Source organism: Apaloderma vittatum, unplaced genomic scaffold (assembly GCF_000703405.1).
Source record: "Apaloderma vittatum isolate BGI_N311 unplaced genomic scaffold, ASM70340v1 Scaffold38301, whole genome shotgun sequence".
NCBI classification, from domain to species: Eukaryota; Metazoa; Chordata; class Aves; order Trogoniformes; family Trogonidae; genus Apaloderma; species Apaloderma vittatum.
The window spans coordinates 1-16015 of NW_009698046.1; the positions used below are offsets into that span (position 1 = coordinate 1).

At 40.5% G+C, this 16015-nt stretch overlaps 1 protein-coding gene across 1 annotated transcript; it reads left to right on the top strand.

Moving 5' to 3' along the window:
• The first annotated feature begins 29 nt into the window (after positions 1 to 29).
• Positions 30 to 5992, top strand: MANSC1 (MANSC domain containing 1). The gene is made up of 3 exons (XM_009877860.1): positions 30 to 195; positions 1170 to 1310; positions 5010 to 5992. Exons 1-3 carry the CDS (start codon positions 30 to 32, stop codon positions 5990 to 5992), a joined length of 1290 nt encoding a protein of 429 aa, XP_009876162.1.
• Positions 5993 to 16015: the final 10023 nt, after the last annotated feature.

Below are 16015 nucleotides of genomic sequence, written 5' to 3' on the forward strand. Positions count from 1 at the left end.
CGGTTTGCTTGCTGCTGATCACCTGCGTGATGGCCGGACCCTGCCTGACTCAAGAGTGCTCCGCGGAGAAGATGGAAAATGCCATCATCGATATAAACTTATCTCTGCCCAAAGGCATCAGGGGTGCAGAGCCCAGGTACGCCTCCACCGCAGAGGCTTGCATTCGCGCCTGCTGCTCGGCAGAAAAACTCTCAGGTAAGCGGCTCCTCTTCGGTCTTTTCTGTAAGTACGGAGGAACGCTTGGGAAATTGCTGCTGAAGTGGGGGCTCGCATGGTGTTCAAGTGTATCCGTGGTATTCTCCGTGTTCTGCACAGAAACGTTAATTTATCATTAATTTATCACGACTAGTTAAGGGCTTGCGGCTGCTATTGTGTTTCGCCAAGCGTGATGTTAGGTCTTAACACCCTGTAGTGTTCAGGAAAATAGTTGCAGCAAAGAAGCAGTGATAGTTTAAAATCTTAAAACCTCTCAGATCCCCAAACTTTAAGATGTGTATGCTGTATTTGATAGATGTACTATGAAGTAGCTCACATTTTGTGCTATGTTTAATATTAGCTAAAAGTGAGAGGGCTTCTGGAGACAGGTTGGTCAGGGCTCTGAGCAACCTGATCTGGTTGAAGATGTCCCTGCTCACTGCAGGGAGGTTGGACTAGATGACCTTTAAAGGTCCCTTCCAGCCCAAAACATGCTGTGATTCTCTGAGATAACTGATTTGCATCAAGCTCTTGGAATAGTAGGAGGTAGAGCAGCAAGTAAGAATGACAATGGTAAAAGTAACCTGCTGAGAAGCAACAAGCCAAGAGATTTCCGGGGTGTGATGGGAAAAGCATATAATTTTCTTCCCCATCAAGGAGGTTTTCAGATTTTTTGTAAGCAAGAAATTGCTATATGAAGTGCTGCCAGTGTGGCATGGTTGAGGGGAGGATGAAGGATTAGACTCTCCATTTCCCCAAGTTCATCTGTACAGGAAGAGGAAGGTGTGACCTTTCATGCATTGGCCCTGGGCCATTCTTTCACAGTCCTGGGCAGTTTTTCCTGTAGGAATGCTATGTGTTAGTATTTTTCCTCTTACTCACGTGAGTAAAAATGAATTTAAGAAACTAGAGCTCATTATCAAGATGCTATAAAAGTTCTTATTGCCAAAACATGTATTTATCATGTTTTACAGGAGACAAAAAATGTAATTTGGTGATTTTTGATGCTCGAAGGACAAGCACACATCCCAACTGCTACCTGTTTTACTGCCCTAGCACAGAGGCTTGTCCGATGAAACCTGCAACAGGACTTGTAAGCTACAAGATAACTAGAGGTAAATAATAGTAAGAGCCACCAGTCCTCACACAAGATCACTTTTGTGCCTGTGAGTTTTCAAGAGTGACCGGAAAATGTTTGGGAGTTGTGTTTTCAGTAAAATGTTCTAAGCCAAGGACTGTAATTTGAAAATACTGATATTTTGCCTCATGGAAGGTGGATGGGCAGGTGTGTGTTGAGTTCTTGTATGGTCCCAGCTTCCTGGTTGGAATAACATCTTGTCCCTTATGAAATTCCTTCACATGAGATTGAGAATTCCTCATTGTTTTCCCTTGCTTAAAACAAAAAGAAGGTGCTTCCATCTTGATGTATTCAACAAGGAAAATTTCCTGCACATAATGTTGAAGAGTATCACTGGAAGCAATGGAATTACGATGCCCTTGTAGCTGCCTGCATATTAAAAGGATCCTTGCTGCACTGTTGAATAACATATACAGACAGGTAGAAACATGGAGCAGATGTTGGGCAAGCCTTGAAGCACCAGTGTGATGTTACTGAGTAATTAGCCGTAGTAATCATTATATTCTGCTTTCAGTTAAGGAACCTGAAGCACAGATGAAAAATGACTAAACTCAAAGCTTTATGGCATGTGGGCTACACGCTCAGAAATTTCTCTTCATCTGTCACATGCTGTGGGGTTTTTAATAGTAAGTCTTACTTATTGACTGACATTAATTTGCACCAGGCCTGTCTGAACAGCTCAGATGAGAAACTGATAGTTAGACTCTCCTCCTGCCAAGAGTTCACAAGGTGGTTTCAGTGTGGCTCTTTGAGAGAGCAGAAGTTTTGTATTTCCAGAGACTGGACTTTTGCTGAAAAAGGGAACTTTTCCAGGTGAAACTATGCAAGAAGCAAGAGCAGGATATGTAGAAAGATTATTCACATAATGTTACCAAATATTTTTGTGCAAGCACAATCACACAGGAATTGGGCAAAAGTGATGCACAACAAATGAATTGCATCCCTGTAAAATTGTTAGAACTATTCTTTTCTCCAGCTCCTTCTCCCTTGAGAAGGGGTTTCAAACAAAGAAGCGAGAAGTGTAATTGTGCTTGTGCTTTCATCCTGCACGTAGTGTAATGCTCAATTAACAACTTGATTACATATACCATCTCTTTTTCATTTTGCTTTAAGTTCTGTGAACACTGAATTATGGAAAGATTGTGCTGTCTTATTTACCTTGTGTTCCTAATAAGGTTTCAAAGGTAGCACCTGAGTAGTCTTGGTACTGGCAAACATTTCAAGCTTAGTTTTTTTATATAAGAATCTGCATGTGATTACACTGAACATCAGACTAAAAGGGGGAAAGATCCTTTATAGTAGTTAAGCAACTTAAAATACTGATGCTATGTTAATAATGAAACTGTATTTGGCTTTTTTTTTTTTTTTTAACTATTCTTCTGGCTACTGACTAATGGGAACAACCTATGGCTTGGGAAGCAAAACATATCCTGGTCTCAGCTGCAAAGACCTATTGCTAAAAAAGAAATTACATTTCTGATTTCTGTTGTTCTAGTGCTTTTGTTGCGCTTGTCTTTTCCACCCCACTAAGATACCCAGCCAAGACTGGTGGGTTCTATCAAAGTATATTCAGGAGGTGTTTAGTTTGTTTTTTAACTTTGATGACCTGAAATTTGCATTCTAATGCAGCTTATTTGATTTGAGATATCAACAGGACCACTTTGTATTTTTTTTTAATCTATTATCACAGTTTGACTTGTGTAGTGCCCTTGTTCTTTCTTACCAACAAGTGTATTTATCCTAGTACCGCAGCTGTGACAGTGCCTCGCACGTGACAGTTTGGGGCAATTGCATTTGGGAGCTTGTAGTCTAAAACAGTAGACAAGAAATCCTATAAAATCAATGTTTGATGCTGATGATGTGGAGTAGAGTTAGTTAATGCAGGCAGTTAGGTTAGTCAGTCCAAGTGATACCCCTGGGTGGGACTCATCACCTAGCGTCTCTGTACTCCCTCCACTCACCGTTGGAACGCTGTGTGCCTGCTCTGCACTTTTCTAGCTGTTGCCCAGGCGGGTGAACTGGAAATGACATAGCGCACTGCGAGTGCTTTATAGCTGTCACACCACATCCACCCTCTGGTTAAATGCACAGGAGGGAGCGTCCATAGGAGTGCACTGGGAACAAGTTAAAAGTGAGTTGGGGATTGATGCCATGGTGGTGACAGACCACTTCCTCGCTGGTGTGCAAAGGTGTCCAGAGCTGCAGAAGCAGCTGAGGGTTTGGGTGTCTTTGGCCATACAGCTTCTGGTTATGTAATAACTGAGCATTTTGTCACTTAAGGCCACTCTCTAAAAACAGAGTGTGCCTTTCCTCTTAAGTCAGACCTTGTGGGTGGGGTCTATTATCTGTGTTTAGGATCTTACCTTTCTAACAAGCCTGACAGATTAGAATGAAAATTAGTGCCTGTGGTTCAAGTGAAGTAGTTGTTATTGTGCTCTTGTTAAAGCATTGTCAGTTTTTTGGTTTGTTGGTTTGGGGATTGGTTTGGTTTTTTTTTTTGCACTTAAGGCTTGAAAAGATACATTAAGCTAGCAGCCAGTTAGGCTTCTTTGTACATATAATAAAACTGAAATAAATCTATCCCTCTAGATAAGAGTTCCTAGTAGAGAAGTGACAGTGAAAATAATCACAGGCTTTTTTGTTATTTATTTCAATTCCAGTGCAATTAACAAGTCTTTTTTTTTCTATTAAATTGATAAGTGAGAGAACTGTCTGAGAGCATGCACCCTATTAAGTGTTCAGTGTGGCAGCTGAATGATAATATATGTAATGATTATAAATAGGATTATTTATTTATTCATATGTAAAAATCTCAACGATAACAATTAGGTAGTCTTTCCAAGAGCTCCTGCTCACCTGGAGTCTCTCTGTAATACCTGTGTAGAATCAGGTAGCTGCTAGAATTATCATTTGTCTGGAATTTCTGTCACATAACACTGTTATCCTGCTTTCAAATCCACCTATCTGTTTTGCGAGGAATACATACTGACTTCTGGAGACATTATAAAGTGTAGTCTGTTTCTTCCAGAGGTCTTCACTGCAAATACCTTGGAGACTTTTGGAGCAGTGTCTTTCTTCTAGCATGGCAGTAGGAGCTCAGGTCTTTCCTACAAATCAGTATGTGTATAAAGTGTTACTGCCACCTTGTATCATAAGGCAATTTTGGTATGTGAATTGAATTGTGCCAAGCAAGTACAGGGTGCTTGGATATTACAAAAAAGGAGAGTATATCATCATCTTGGCTAGGTGGAAATGTGTACATCTGAAAAGTAAAAGTGAGGTTGGTGATATCTGTTAACTAATGGAGGCTGAGAATAGTTTGAAGGCAGTGGGCCTCACTCTGTTTTTCAGCTCTAAGTAAGTGCTTATGTACATGCAATATGAGTATAAAACAACCAGCTTGGGATGATTGCTCTGCACAGGTAAAATCTCTAAGAAGCTGCAGTCAGGGTCTGATGTGCCCAGGCTTGAGGGTGGCAAGTCTTATGAGACAGACAGAATTCAAAAGTCATTGTGTGTATTTTAAAGAAAGAAAAGTAATGATGCCTCAGTTTCCTTAGTCATTACTTTCTGGAGCCCCCTTATAACTCAGTGGTACAAATAAAAATAGAGTAAACCTGTGGTAGTCAAAAATAGATTTGATAATTAACTACTGGTATTTCCTTTCTGTTTCCAGACACTCATGCTCCAGAGGATACATCCTTCAATAGTGAGGACTTTTCTTCAAATGAGTATTCTTTGTCTTCGGATGCTGGAGCCTTTATTTCTCACAGCCAGACCAGCCATCAGAATCGTACCACTGCTTTGCAGTCTAATTTTCATGAGGCCTCTGAACTCCAGAGCCACATGGAGCATTTAGACAATGCTGAATTTCATACAGTTTTTCCTGAATCTCAACAGGCAAAACATCCAGAGAGCTTAGAGCCCATCTCAAGGCAGAAAGTAATTAACCTGCCACCGAATAGATCTCCTGCTGTCCAAATTGCAAACCCCTCTGCTTTTTTCTCTACCATTCAGTCTAGTGTTCCTGAACCCGGCAGTACTACTCTGATTCCTCTGCCTACAAGTACCACCCAACTGGAATCTCATACAACCTCTCTGCATCCTAGTGGTGCTAAACCTGCTACTGTCACCACCACCACCACAGCTACCTTTCCTCCTGCTGCAACCACTAGAGCTAAACCTGGTGTCCCTGCCGCCAGCATTGCAGTTACTCGTGTTCCTCTTTCCAGTCCCAAAGCTTCTGCTTCTACTTCCACAGCCAAGCAGATGACCGTGAATTCTGCCCTGTCAGGGATGAGAACTCTGTCCATCTCTCCTGAGCCAACGGTTGTCTTTTCCAACTATACCAGCCGTGTTACCCTCCTTTCTTTATCAGGTTTCACTCTGTCTACTATTGATTCCCCAAGAGCGTCCCAAAATGACCCTCAGGGATACAACCTATCTGATGCCCAAAGCTACCTGCCAAAGAGTTTCCTGAGAGGGAAAGATGTTGTTCAGCTGGGAGAAAAAAGCAGTCTTGTAGCAGCTTTGCTTTTTGGGGTGATATTCTTATTGCTAGTTATTGCACTGATGTGGAAAAAAGTACAGGAATCTCTTCAGAAGAGACATTATACTAGGCTGGATTACTTGATCAACGGAATGTATTCTGATGTATGATGAGGAGAGGAAATAAGATTGCGAGGAGCATCTCTCATCTTTGAGAGGACAATTCTGAAACGGAACAGTAGATGCTGAAATCTAAGAAGAGGATGGATTTTTGGCCGCTAATGGGAAAGCGGCAGATGGCTTTGGTGGGGAAGAGAACTGCTCTTTCTATGCTGAACTATAATGTCTATAATTTTTGATTTACTACCAAATCCTGAAAATAAACACTCAAATCTAAGTTAAGCTAAAAAGGTCTTATACTTAAAGAGAAAAAGCATTTCAAGAGCTTAACCTGCACTGTGACAAGATTAATAGAAAGAAGTACACCTAATAAATTGAATACCTGTACAGTGTGTGAGCGTCTTCAGTGCTATTTGCACCAAATGCCATAGTGTTATTTGATTGTCTCGCAATCCATTTGTAGCCTTAAAGAAGTACATAGTAGTAGAGCTTTATGTTCAGATGGTTTCAGTTACCGACAGTAAAAATTGTAGTACACATAACATGGCTTAATTTTCCTTAGTGTGTATATATATGTGTGTCTTTAATGCTTTTTTCTGCATGCGTTGCAAACTGTCGTTAAAACCACGTGCTGTAAATTGGAGTTTGACTTTTCCTTGTAGCACATTCTTTGTTTGCAACGTGTGTCACAGAGACAGAGTTTTTATCATATCAAAGTAAAGCAAGCTGCAATCACACCCTTTTGTGACAAACGGCACTACCAAGTGACTTGGCAGATATGTGAGAGAGAATCTGTTCTCATACACCTAAGTCCTTGACACCTGAGATGCAACACCTGGTCGCAGAGCAGGCAGAAACTTGGGAGGGGGCTTCACAGAATGGCCTAGGCTGGAAGGGACCTTAGAGATCATTTAATCCAACCTCCCTGTCATGGGCAGGGACACCTCTCAACTAGATCAAGTAACACATGGAGACCAAACGGGGATCGAACACGTGACCTTGGTGTTATCAGCACCATGCTCTAACTGACTGAGCTAAACTGTCCCCTTAGCAAAGAAAACAGGTGTGTTATTGGCAGAAGACACACACCTTTATTGGCAGAAGACACACAGAAAGGTGTGGTCTCCATTTGCTGAACATCTAAAGGGAGATGGAAAAGTCTTAAAGGAAAATAGTGGTGATGCTGTAGGATGGTGCCAACCTCAAAGATGTTTTCTACAGACAGCAGGAGCAGATGAACAAGGCTGCGCTATCTTCATGCTTCTGGTGTTCTGCTATTTCCCTCACAGGGCTGATGGCTCTCAAAAGAGCTCCTTGCAAAGTGCTGGACTTGCTGTCCTACCTGAACACATGGAGCTCTTACTGGCTCTCAAAGCACACCTTCTTCACTTCTAGGGTCATCTTCCAGGGGCTAGTAATAAGCATAGATGCTCTGTGTTTCCCCACCTCTGCCACAAGAGATGAATGAGAGTATGTGTGAGCATTTGTATTATTCACATTTGCCTTCACATACATCCAGTCGAAACCTGTTTTTAGAATGAAAGACCAGATTTCAAAGTACCTGTGTGGCAGGCAGCATAATCAACAACAAACATCATGACAGAGAAGGAAGGGTGCCTCATGAATACAAGGAAGTAATTCTATTACAAAATATGGAACATGACTCATGTCGAAGATGTTCTTAGATCTGTCAAGCTTGGTGCAGTGGGAAGCAGGTGTGATCCAAAAATGGCCTCAAGGCAAGCTTTTTGAGACCTTGTAACAATAACTTTCTGCAGAAAATTCTCTGAAAATTTCCTTATTCAAAGATCAAATAAAAATCAGTGTTCCTTATCTCAGTAACTTGAATTCTTACTAAAAGGGGGCTGCCAATTTCTTTATAAATACAAAACCAGCTGGTCTTCTACATTGCTCAAGTCTGACAATACTCAAATGAAAAACATTGAGGATAACATCTTAAAAGTGAACAAAATTACAAATGAAAAGTCTCTCACGTTCATCACCTTCTCTGCTGACTGCACTTTGTTTAGCCTCAGTTTCTTTCAGTTTTGGGGGTTTTTTTTAATAGTTACTTTCAAAGGTTTCTGGTCAAGGAACATGACCAAGCAGAACAACATTTCTGGAAAATGAGTTAATAAAATGATAAGTACTAGGCCTATCTATAAAATGCAGGGGCAGATCTGAGGTTGACCACGATTTGCTCTCAAAAGAGCTACAACTTCATGAGAAGCCTATGTAGCTGATGTCATCCTGGCAGCTTGTTGCAGGAGTGGTGCTGAGAATAATCCCTGAATCCACTCTGTCCGTTTCTGCTGTAATAACTAATTTGTTGGAGGGAGAGATGGTTGGTATTAATTGATATGGTACAGTACAGTAGAGATACATTCAAGGGAAGGCAAGCAGATATATCTCAGGGTCTGTCAGAGCACTGGGCACGTATTTGGCTAATATCATTGGAAGCAGTGCCCTGCGACTCAAACAGCAGCGTATATCAAGCACGGTGAACGGCAGAAGCAAAGCAGGTAAGGGCAGGAGAACCAAGATGCCAAGCTGAGTGCTCTTTCACAACTTTAGAGTGAAACGAGCGACTTTAAGTATTCTCACATTGAAAATCCTTTTCTATGCTTGAGAAAAGATCATTCTGGAGGGGCATTTACAAGCTGTATTTGAACACTAGAGGGCAACATCAGTTTATTAAATAGAATTGACAAGTTTTGAGGATGCCAATTTAAAAATGTTTTAGTTAGCTCGGTTTTTTTCCAGTCAATGACTATTTCATTGCAAAAAACTTTTATACGAAAGCTCGTTTGTTTATTAGAAGATTCTGGGTGGAGGATTATATATACACACTTTTAAAACTTCTTACTATATCATATAATGGTAATGAACAGCTGTAGAAGACAACAAAACTAAGCATATTATCTTGTCTATTTTAATAATGTTAGATCAAATGGCATTATTAGTCACATATTGGCATGGCCAGTTAGTAGAGCAGGAGAGAGAGATTCTCCATCATTATTCTTTCAATTATGGTGCTTAATTATAGGCATTTTTGGAGTTTATTTATTTGTCTGGATAATGGTCTTTATTATGAAAGAGAAAGAAGCGAAACAGTGACTGTAAAAAAATCCATCCAGTTTGTTATGCTTTTCAACACTTTATTTAGAACTTCTGCATGCTCTTCTGCTTCTCCACTGACATTTCCTACAGTCTTAACTTTGCCCAACACAGGTAATTGCATCATGAGCCATCACAATATGATGAAAACCCATGCACTTGGGGTGGCTCTTCATAAAGATAACCAGTTATGGCTGACTGACTTCAACTGACCTGGAGAGTGTAATAAATACTGTAGCTGCTTGGTTTTATATTGTTGCTTTATAGTCCCATAAGATGGGTAAATATAAACTCTTGTGTACAAAACTGTTTTGTGGTATTATACAGTAAGGCAAATAGAAAGCCCAAATTTTATAACCACTGCAAACAATCATAAAAAATAAACTGCAGGTCTGTTTGAGTTGGATGAGGAGTGCATAGTCCCTACCTCAAAGGGCTGCAAACACAGTATGGCATGTTCTCCTCAAATAGTACTTCAGTGTATTGTAATTCCTGTAAGCCTAGGAAATGCTTATACTTAGGATTCTTTGAAGTAAATTACTAACCAACAAACAGAAAAAACAACAACCAAAAAAATTACATGAGAAGACAGTTGCAAACCTGAATCTTCCTTCCTCCTGCAGAACTACCTTAGCGGATTTGAATCTGATGATGCCATTAGATACTGCTTTGATCCCACCATCCCACACTCTATGCTGATACAAACATAGAGTTTAAAATGTGATTATTGCAGTCAACAGTTTCCACAAAGTATCTTTTCATATGCAGGAGCTATTCTCTGTGCTTTGACATGCTCCTGAAATTGGCCTAGAGTGTTGGGATTTTTCCTATGCATTCCTCTCATATAGCTAATATACCTCTCTGCCTTCTTGTTCATTGATACTTCTGGAATGGCTGCATCCCCTCATTGTTTAAAAGCCTTGCACATCCCTTCAGGAGTGTACATGCTGTTCCCAGATGCTTTATTAGCCTCTTGATGGGTAGGCCCCCTGAAGGATTGGGATATATTGAAAATTCATCTTCAGGAAGCCTACACTCACTCATAAACTCGCAGTCTACATTTGCTTTCTTCTTCTAGGATACCAAAGTGCAAAGAATAAAACTGCTGCTCTTTGTCCTTTTTGTGTTTGGTAGATATTATAAACAATAAACAAATGTATTTTTTAGTTACAATACAACTACTCTGGATCACTGTTTCCTGTATACTGGCTCACTTCACAAAAAAATCCCAAACACCACCTGTGGGTTGTGCATTATTTTCTGTTCTGTTACTCCTCTCCTTCCAACCATAAAATGTCATTCTCTGAAGTGGCAAAAGCATTTAGATACGCCATGCCAGGGTGATCTGATCCCTCTTCTTTTTAGTTTGCTTTGTTTTTAATAGAATATCAGAAATTCTATCATACTGACAATACCCAGGAATAGTCATTGGATAATTTATGCTCCGTATTTTCTCAAGTTTAACAAGCTGTTAAAATCCAGAACAACTACAAGACATTGTAGGTTAGACTAGCTAAACCATAGGCATGTTTTGAAACATTTGCTGATTTGAACAGTCACTCTGAAGACCACAGAAATGTGTCTTCAAAATGCTAGGGTGGTAAAGATAGCTATATAAGCACTTACAAGGTGCTTTGGTGCCTGCCACATCAGAGAAGCAGCTGACTTCTGGATGAACATTCAAAAGAAACCAGGAGCAACACCAGTATGTGATCAGCAGTGCTTCGACTTTTGAAACTACAATTTTTGCAACTTTTCTCAACGACGCCAAGACCAAAAGTTTGCACAAAGTTCACACATTTATTCTTGTGCTAGGAAGATGACAGAAAACCCCTCACTATGACACAGATTTCCTATAGGCTTGCCTGCTATTTAGTTAGTTTCCAAGTAAGTCTTCCTGTTTGCTTTCATGAAAGAGCCTTTTTTCCCTAACCTTAAATCCAAGTTCCACTGATGCTACTGAAGCCCTGTGTAGCCCAAGTAAGTTAGGAATGACAAGATCCATTTCAGTGGCCATGTGCTGCTCTTTCTTTGTATGTGCAACTCCTATTGATGTCAGTGTGAGGTCCTCCCGCATATAGTTTATGGCTATAAGTCAAGTCCTCCCACTTAGTGGCTCATAACTTTCCAAAACAATTGTGTTATAGGATGACAGGACTTCTCAGCCCAGAGGTAAAATTTCTGGAAGAATCCGAAGACCAGTTTACCAGCTGCTTCTGATTATTTAACTCTGACAATAGTTGTTTTGTTTCAGGGCACGAAATAAGGAGTTCAAATGGTTTTCCACCATGTGATAACTCAGGCTCTTTTTCTGGAAGGACTCCAGATTTGGCACATGCTGTATGTTGCCTTTATGGAGTGCTCTGTTTTAGAAATGGCAAAATATAATTTGTTTGTGAGGTACACTCTTAAACAAGTGAGAACAGATTGTGCGATGCTGCTCCCTACTAAACTTAACAAGATACACATGTGGGTTTCCTTCACCAACAAATACATAAAGCAAGGGTATACCCCATTCAAGGGAACGTTATAGAGGATTGCAGAGTTTGAAAAGTAGCAGGGCTGAACGCCAAAGTCTATCCACATGCCATGCTTAGCAGAGAGAGTGTAGGCCTTTTCATACGTGTGTTGGAGATCCTATATCAAGGATGAGTTTGAGGGTAGGTCAAGCACCGTGATGTTTTTGCAGTCGCCAAAAATGGGTATTGCTGGTGACAGCACACATCTCCAATGGCCACCCCATCAATTGATAACAAAAATGATTTCCAGGAACTCCATCTGCATACACCAGCAATAGCAAAAAGGGCAACCGATAAAGTGGATACACGCTGCAAGCAGTTACAGTGCAGCTTACTTCCCCATGTCTGGAGCAGATCCTGACTTTGTAAAACACCAGGTATTTGGAACATAGAAGAAGATTATCCTGGGCAGCAATCCAGATGGAGTTAAAGTGGGCAGATGCAGGAGCTGAGGTCCGTGACCTTGCACAACAGCACGTCACCGTGCATCAGCTGGCAAGTGACACATCAGTTCTTGTACCTGTTTGGCTGCTGGCTGACACCTGCGTTCCAGCTGAGACTGTAGAAGGGAAGTAGGCCTGAAAGGTGAATTAAAAAGATGAGTCTTGCTTTTGGGATAAAGTTTATAACTTTGTAACTGACCTCAATTATTTTTTTCCTTTAGTTAATTGTCACCTGATTGAATGTTGATTAAATCCTAATTAAAAATTACCTTGGTTGCAGGTCTTGTGATGGTCCTGGTAAAACAAAATAGGTCTCTCTGGGAAAGACTTTGCCTATTTCTCACTTGGCTTTTGACCTAAAATTTATCAAATCTTGTTTCAATATTTAATTCAGCTCAACTTATTTTTAGTTTACCCTATTTCCATCAGTTGTGGCAACTCTGTATCTATCTCCTACCTTCTTTTTCTGCACATTCATTCCATCATCTAGCCAACATTGTTTCAGACTGGAGGTTTTGCATGGGGAAAGAAAATGGGAATCTGCCTTTGTATTTGCTAGGTTGTGTTTTGTTTTAATTTTTAGATCTTCCTATTTGAAACTCAGGAGAATTTTAATCTTGAATTTTGATGTTCTAAACTTTCTTTTGGAATGGTATCTATGTAAGCAAAATAACAAATGGATGATCCATATATCAAGGACCCAGGGTGGCATAATGCTGCGGGCTTTTTGTTCACAAAGACACCTTTCTGATATCCTTCCGATAAAAAACAGTATCTCAGAAAAAAATGATTTTGTCCTCTGTCTCAAAGAGCTATGTCAAGTGTTCCAGCTACACCATAGGTACAAGTCTCAAATATTTTGTATTCACAGAAGTATAAACCATGGTATGTATTTAATGGAAAGAATAATAAAGAGAACTGGCAGATGCACAGCTGAGTTCTCCAAACTTTCTGTGCAGAACCTGGGGCAGTGAACAAGACCAAGAGCTACAGCTCTTCTGCTTGTACACTGTGATCACTCAGTGGGGTAAAACAAACGAATAGAGAAGTGCGGGTTCCCCAACCCTGCTGTTCTGTAAAAACTATAGTATGTGCAGAATATCCTTGTTGCTTAATTGAAGAGATACAGGTTTGATGGATGGACTGTTCAATGGATAAGGAATTGGTTGGATGGCCACATCCAAAGCAGTTTAGTCAATGGCTCAATGTCCACATGGAGATCAGTAACAAGTAGTGTCCCTCAGTGGTCTGTACTTGGGCCAGTACTATTCAATATCTTTATTAATAATTTAGACAGTGGGATTGAGTACACCTCAGTAAGCTTGTGGTTGACACTTGAGTGGCTGAGTGATGTAGTTGACATGCTGGAGGGGGGGGATGCCATCCAGAGGGATCTTGACAGACTTGAGTATTGGGCCTATGTGTACCTCATGAAGTTCAGCAAGGTCAAGTGCAAGGTCCTGCACCTGGGTGGGGGCAACCCTGAATATCAACGCAGACTGAAGAACGAATGGATTGAGAGCAGCCCTGTGGAGAAAGACTTGTGGCCTAATAGATGAAAAATTAGATATGAGCCAACAATGTGCACTTGCAGCCCAGAAAGCCAATAGTACCCTGAGCTGCATAAAAAAAAGAGTGGCCAGTTGGTCAAGGGAGGCGATTCTGCCTGTCTACTCTGCTCTGATTAGAACCCACCTGGAGTACTGTATCCAGCTTTGGGGCTCTGGACTTAATCAGAGTGGGTCCAGAGGAGGGTCATGAAAATGGTCAGAGGGGTGGAACACTTCTCTTATAAAGACAAGCTGAGAGAGTTGGGATTTTTAAGCCTGGAGAAGAGAAGGCTCCAGGGAGACCGTTTAATGGCCTTCCAGTACTTAAAGCGGGCTTATAAGAAAGGTGGGGAATGGCTTTTTAGCAAGGCCTGGAAGGGAAAATAGTTTTAAACCGAAAGACTGTAGGTTTAGATTGGACGTAAGGAAGAAATTTTTTATGATGAGGGTGGTGAGACCCTGGAACAGGTTGCCCACAGAGGTCGTAGATGCCTCCTCCCTGGGAGTGTTCAAGGTCAGGCTGAACGGGGCTTTGAGCAACCTGGTCTAGTGGGAGGTGTCCCTGCCCATGGCAGAGGGCTTGGAACTTGATGATCTTTGACGATCCCTTCTGACCCAACCCATTCTGTAATTCTACGGCTCTGTGATTCTGTGTTTGTATGACTCTGAGGTGTAGTGCACGGACTGGGAGCAACAACTAATTACCTGGTGTATATAATGCTCTGCAAACATTTTTTTCTTCTATCTTTAAGTGGTTTGGGTCTTTGGCTCCATTTTTAATTTTTTTTTTTTAAAAAAACATGGTAACTGGAACACCTTTGGTATACCAAGTTCGTAATTTACTGGCACAGTGTACCATAGGAAGCGCATATCCTCAGTAATGTTTCCTCCAGTTAAAGTGCCAGGATTCCTAAACCATAACTGAAGATAGGATTCTAAATCATCATTTCTTTCAACACTTAGAGCTTTACTTATCTTAAAAAAAAATGTTTGGGGAAAATAGCATTTTAAAAGTATTGTTCAAAGACAAGATTTCTTAATATGCCAAGATTAAACAGGGATTTTGTTCTGTGTAAGCTCTTTTCATATCATTCTAAAGGTATTAGATTTTTCACAATTGTAGTAAGGAAAAAAATTAGTAGAAGTTGCATTAGCTGCAAAGCTCTGACACTGAAAAAGGCATTGGAAGGAGCTTTATGAGTCAGGGCTATTCAGACACAATTCCCTGTCTTTTATTCAAAGATCCATGTGACCAAATACTCTCTTTGTGGGTTTGCCTAGGGAGGGGTTGGAAGAAGGAAGGATGAGGAATGGATTGGATAGCCTCACTGTAATCATTATTTTTTCTTGAGAGAAGAAAATATAATCTAATTATTCCAAAGTGGAATATGACGAACCTTCAGTAATATCTTTACAGCAGACAAATATATTAAATATATTTGGGGAGTGGGTCTGGCTTTCTCTGTGTTTTCTTTTGTCATTCATCTATACTCACTCACCAGCTGTACTGGAAGAGTCTTTATCAAAGTCTGCACTGTAAGGAAATTATTCAAAGAATTAGTGGAGATGGAAAAGCAGCGAATGAGACTTCAACCGTATATAATTGCCTCTTCCATCCTCTCATTGCATGAAGAATGATTTACAGGCCATAAGCTATGGAAACTTTTAGATACAGAGGCAGTGCAAGCGTAAGGACCCACATTCACTCCTCCCGTAACAGGCTTTAGCTAATGGCTGGGGCGAGCGTGTGCTGAGCTTTTTGCTGTCCTGTGCCCGTATTTCAAATATCTTCTGTGGAGGCATGGGCGGTTACAGCATACCCTGCGCTGAGCGCTGCTGCCACTTGATAGCAGGTAAGGGGTAAGAATTTGGTGCTCTGTTTCCACTTCAGCCACTCCCTCCAATACTTGTAGCTTTGACGCAAAGATCACCATGTTTTTAATAAACTAGAAATTCGCTAACTAAATTATTGGCAAGGCCTGTTAGAAAAGGGTAGACTGTAGAATCAGCCATTGTCAATTATCTTGGGATTTCATTAGTTGAGGAGTGAGCAAGGGCTAATTATCTGTATTGTAATTAGTTGATTTAAAGATTTTTTTTAAAAAAAGAAAAAAGTAAGAATTTTGTCCTTGAAGTTTACTCACTCAAGGGTGGTGTCATGCTCTAGAGAAGTCATAATAGTTTTTATTATTCTGAAGTAGACTGGAGATTATATACATGCTGCATGTTACCTTCCCAGGCCTTGAAACATGTTTCCCACAGTGAAACATAAAACTTACTGAACAAAGTACGAGTAATAGTTATGAATTTCAGAGGCATCGATTTTTCTCCAAGAAATCCCAGGTAACGGTAATTTAATGAAAATACTACCAAGAATATGCCTCCATCCTGATTTTTAATTACTACCTAGAAAGCAATTAAGAGAGTAAAAAAGATATGGGTTTT

What these genes read in the sequence shown, in the direction of transcription:
- MANSC1 (XM_009877860.1), top strand. Translation starts at nt 30, where the DNA reads ATGGCCGGACCCTGCCTGACTCAAGAGTGCTCCGCGGAGAAGATGGAA. An exon ending in CTCGGCAGAAAAACTCTCAG is followed by an intron (nt 196 to 1,169) that starts GTAAGCGGCTCC and finishes CATGTTTTACAG; the next exon opens with GAGACAAAAAATGTAATTTG. An exon ending in AAGCTACAAGATAACTAGAG is followed by an intron (nt 1,311 to 5,009) that starts GTAAATAATAGT and finishes TTCTGTTTCCAG; the next exon opens with ACACTCATGCTCCAGAGGAT.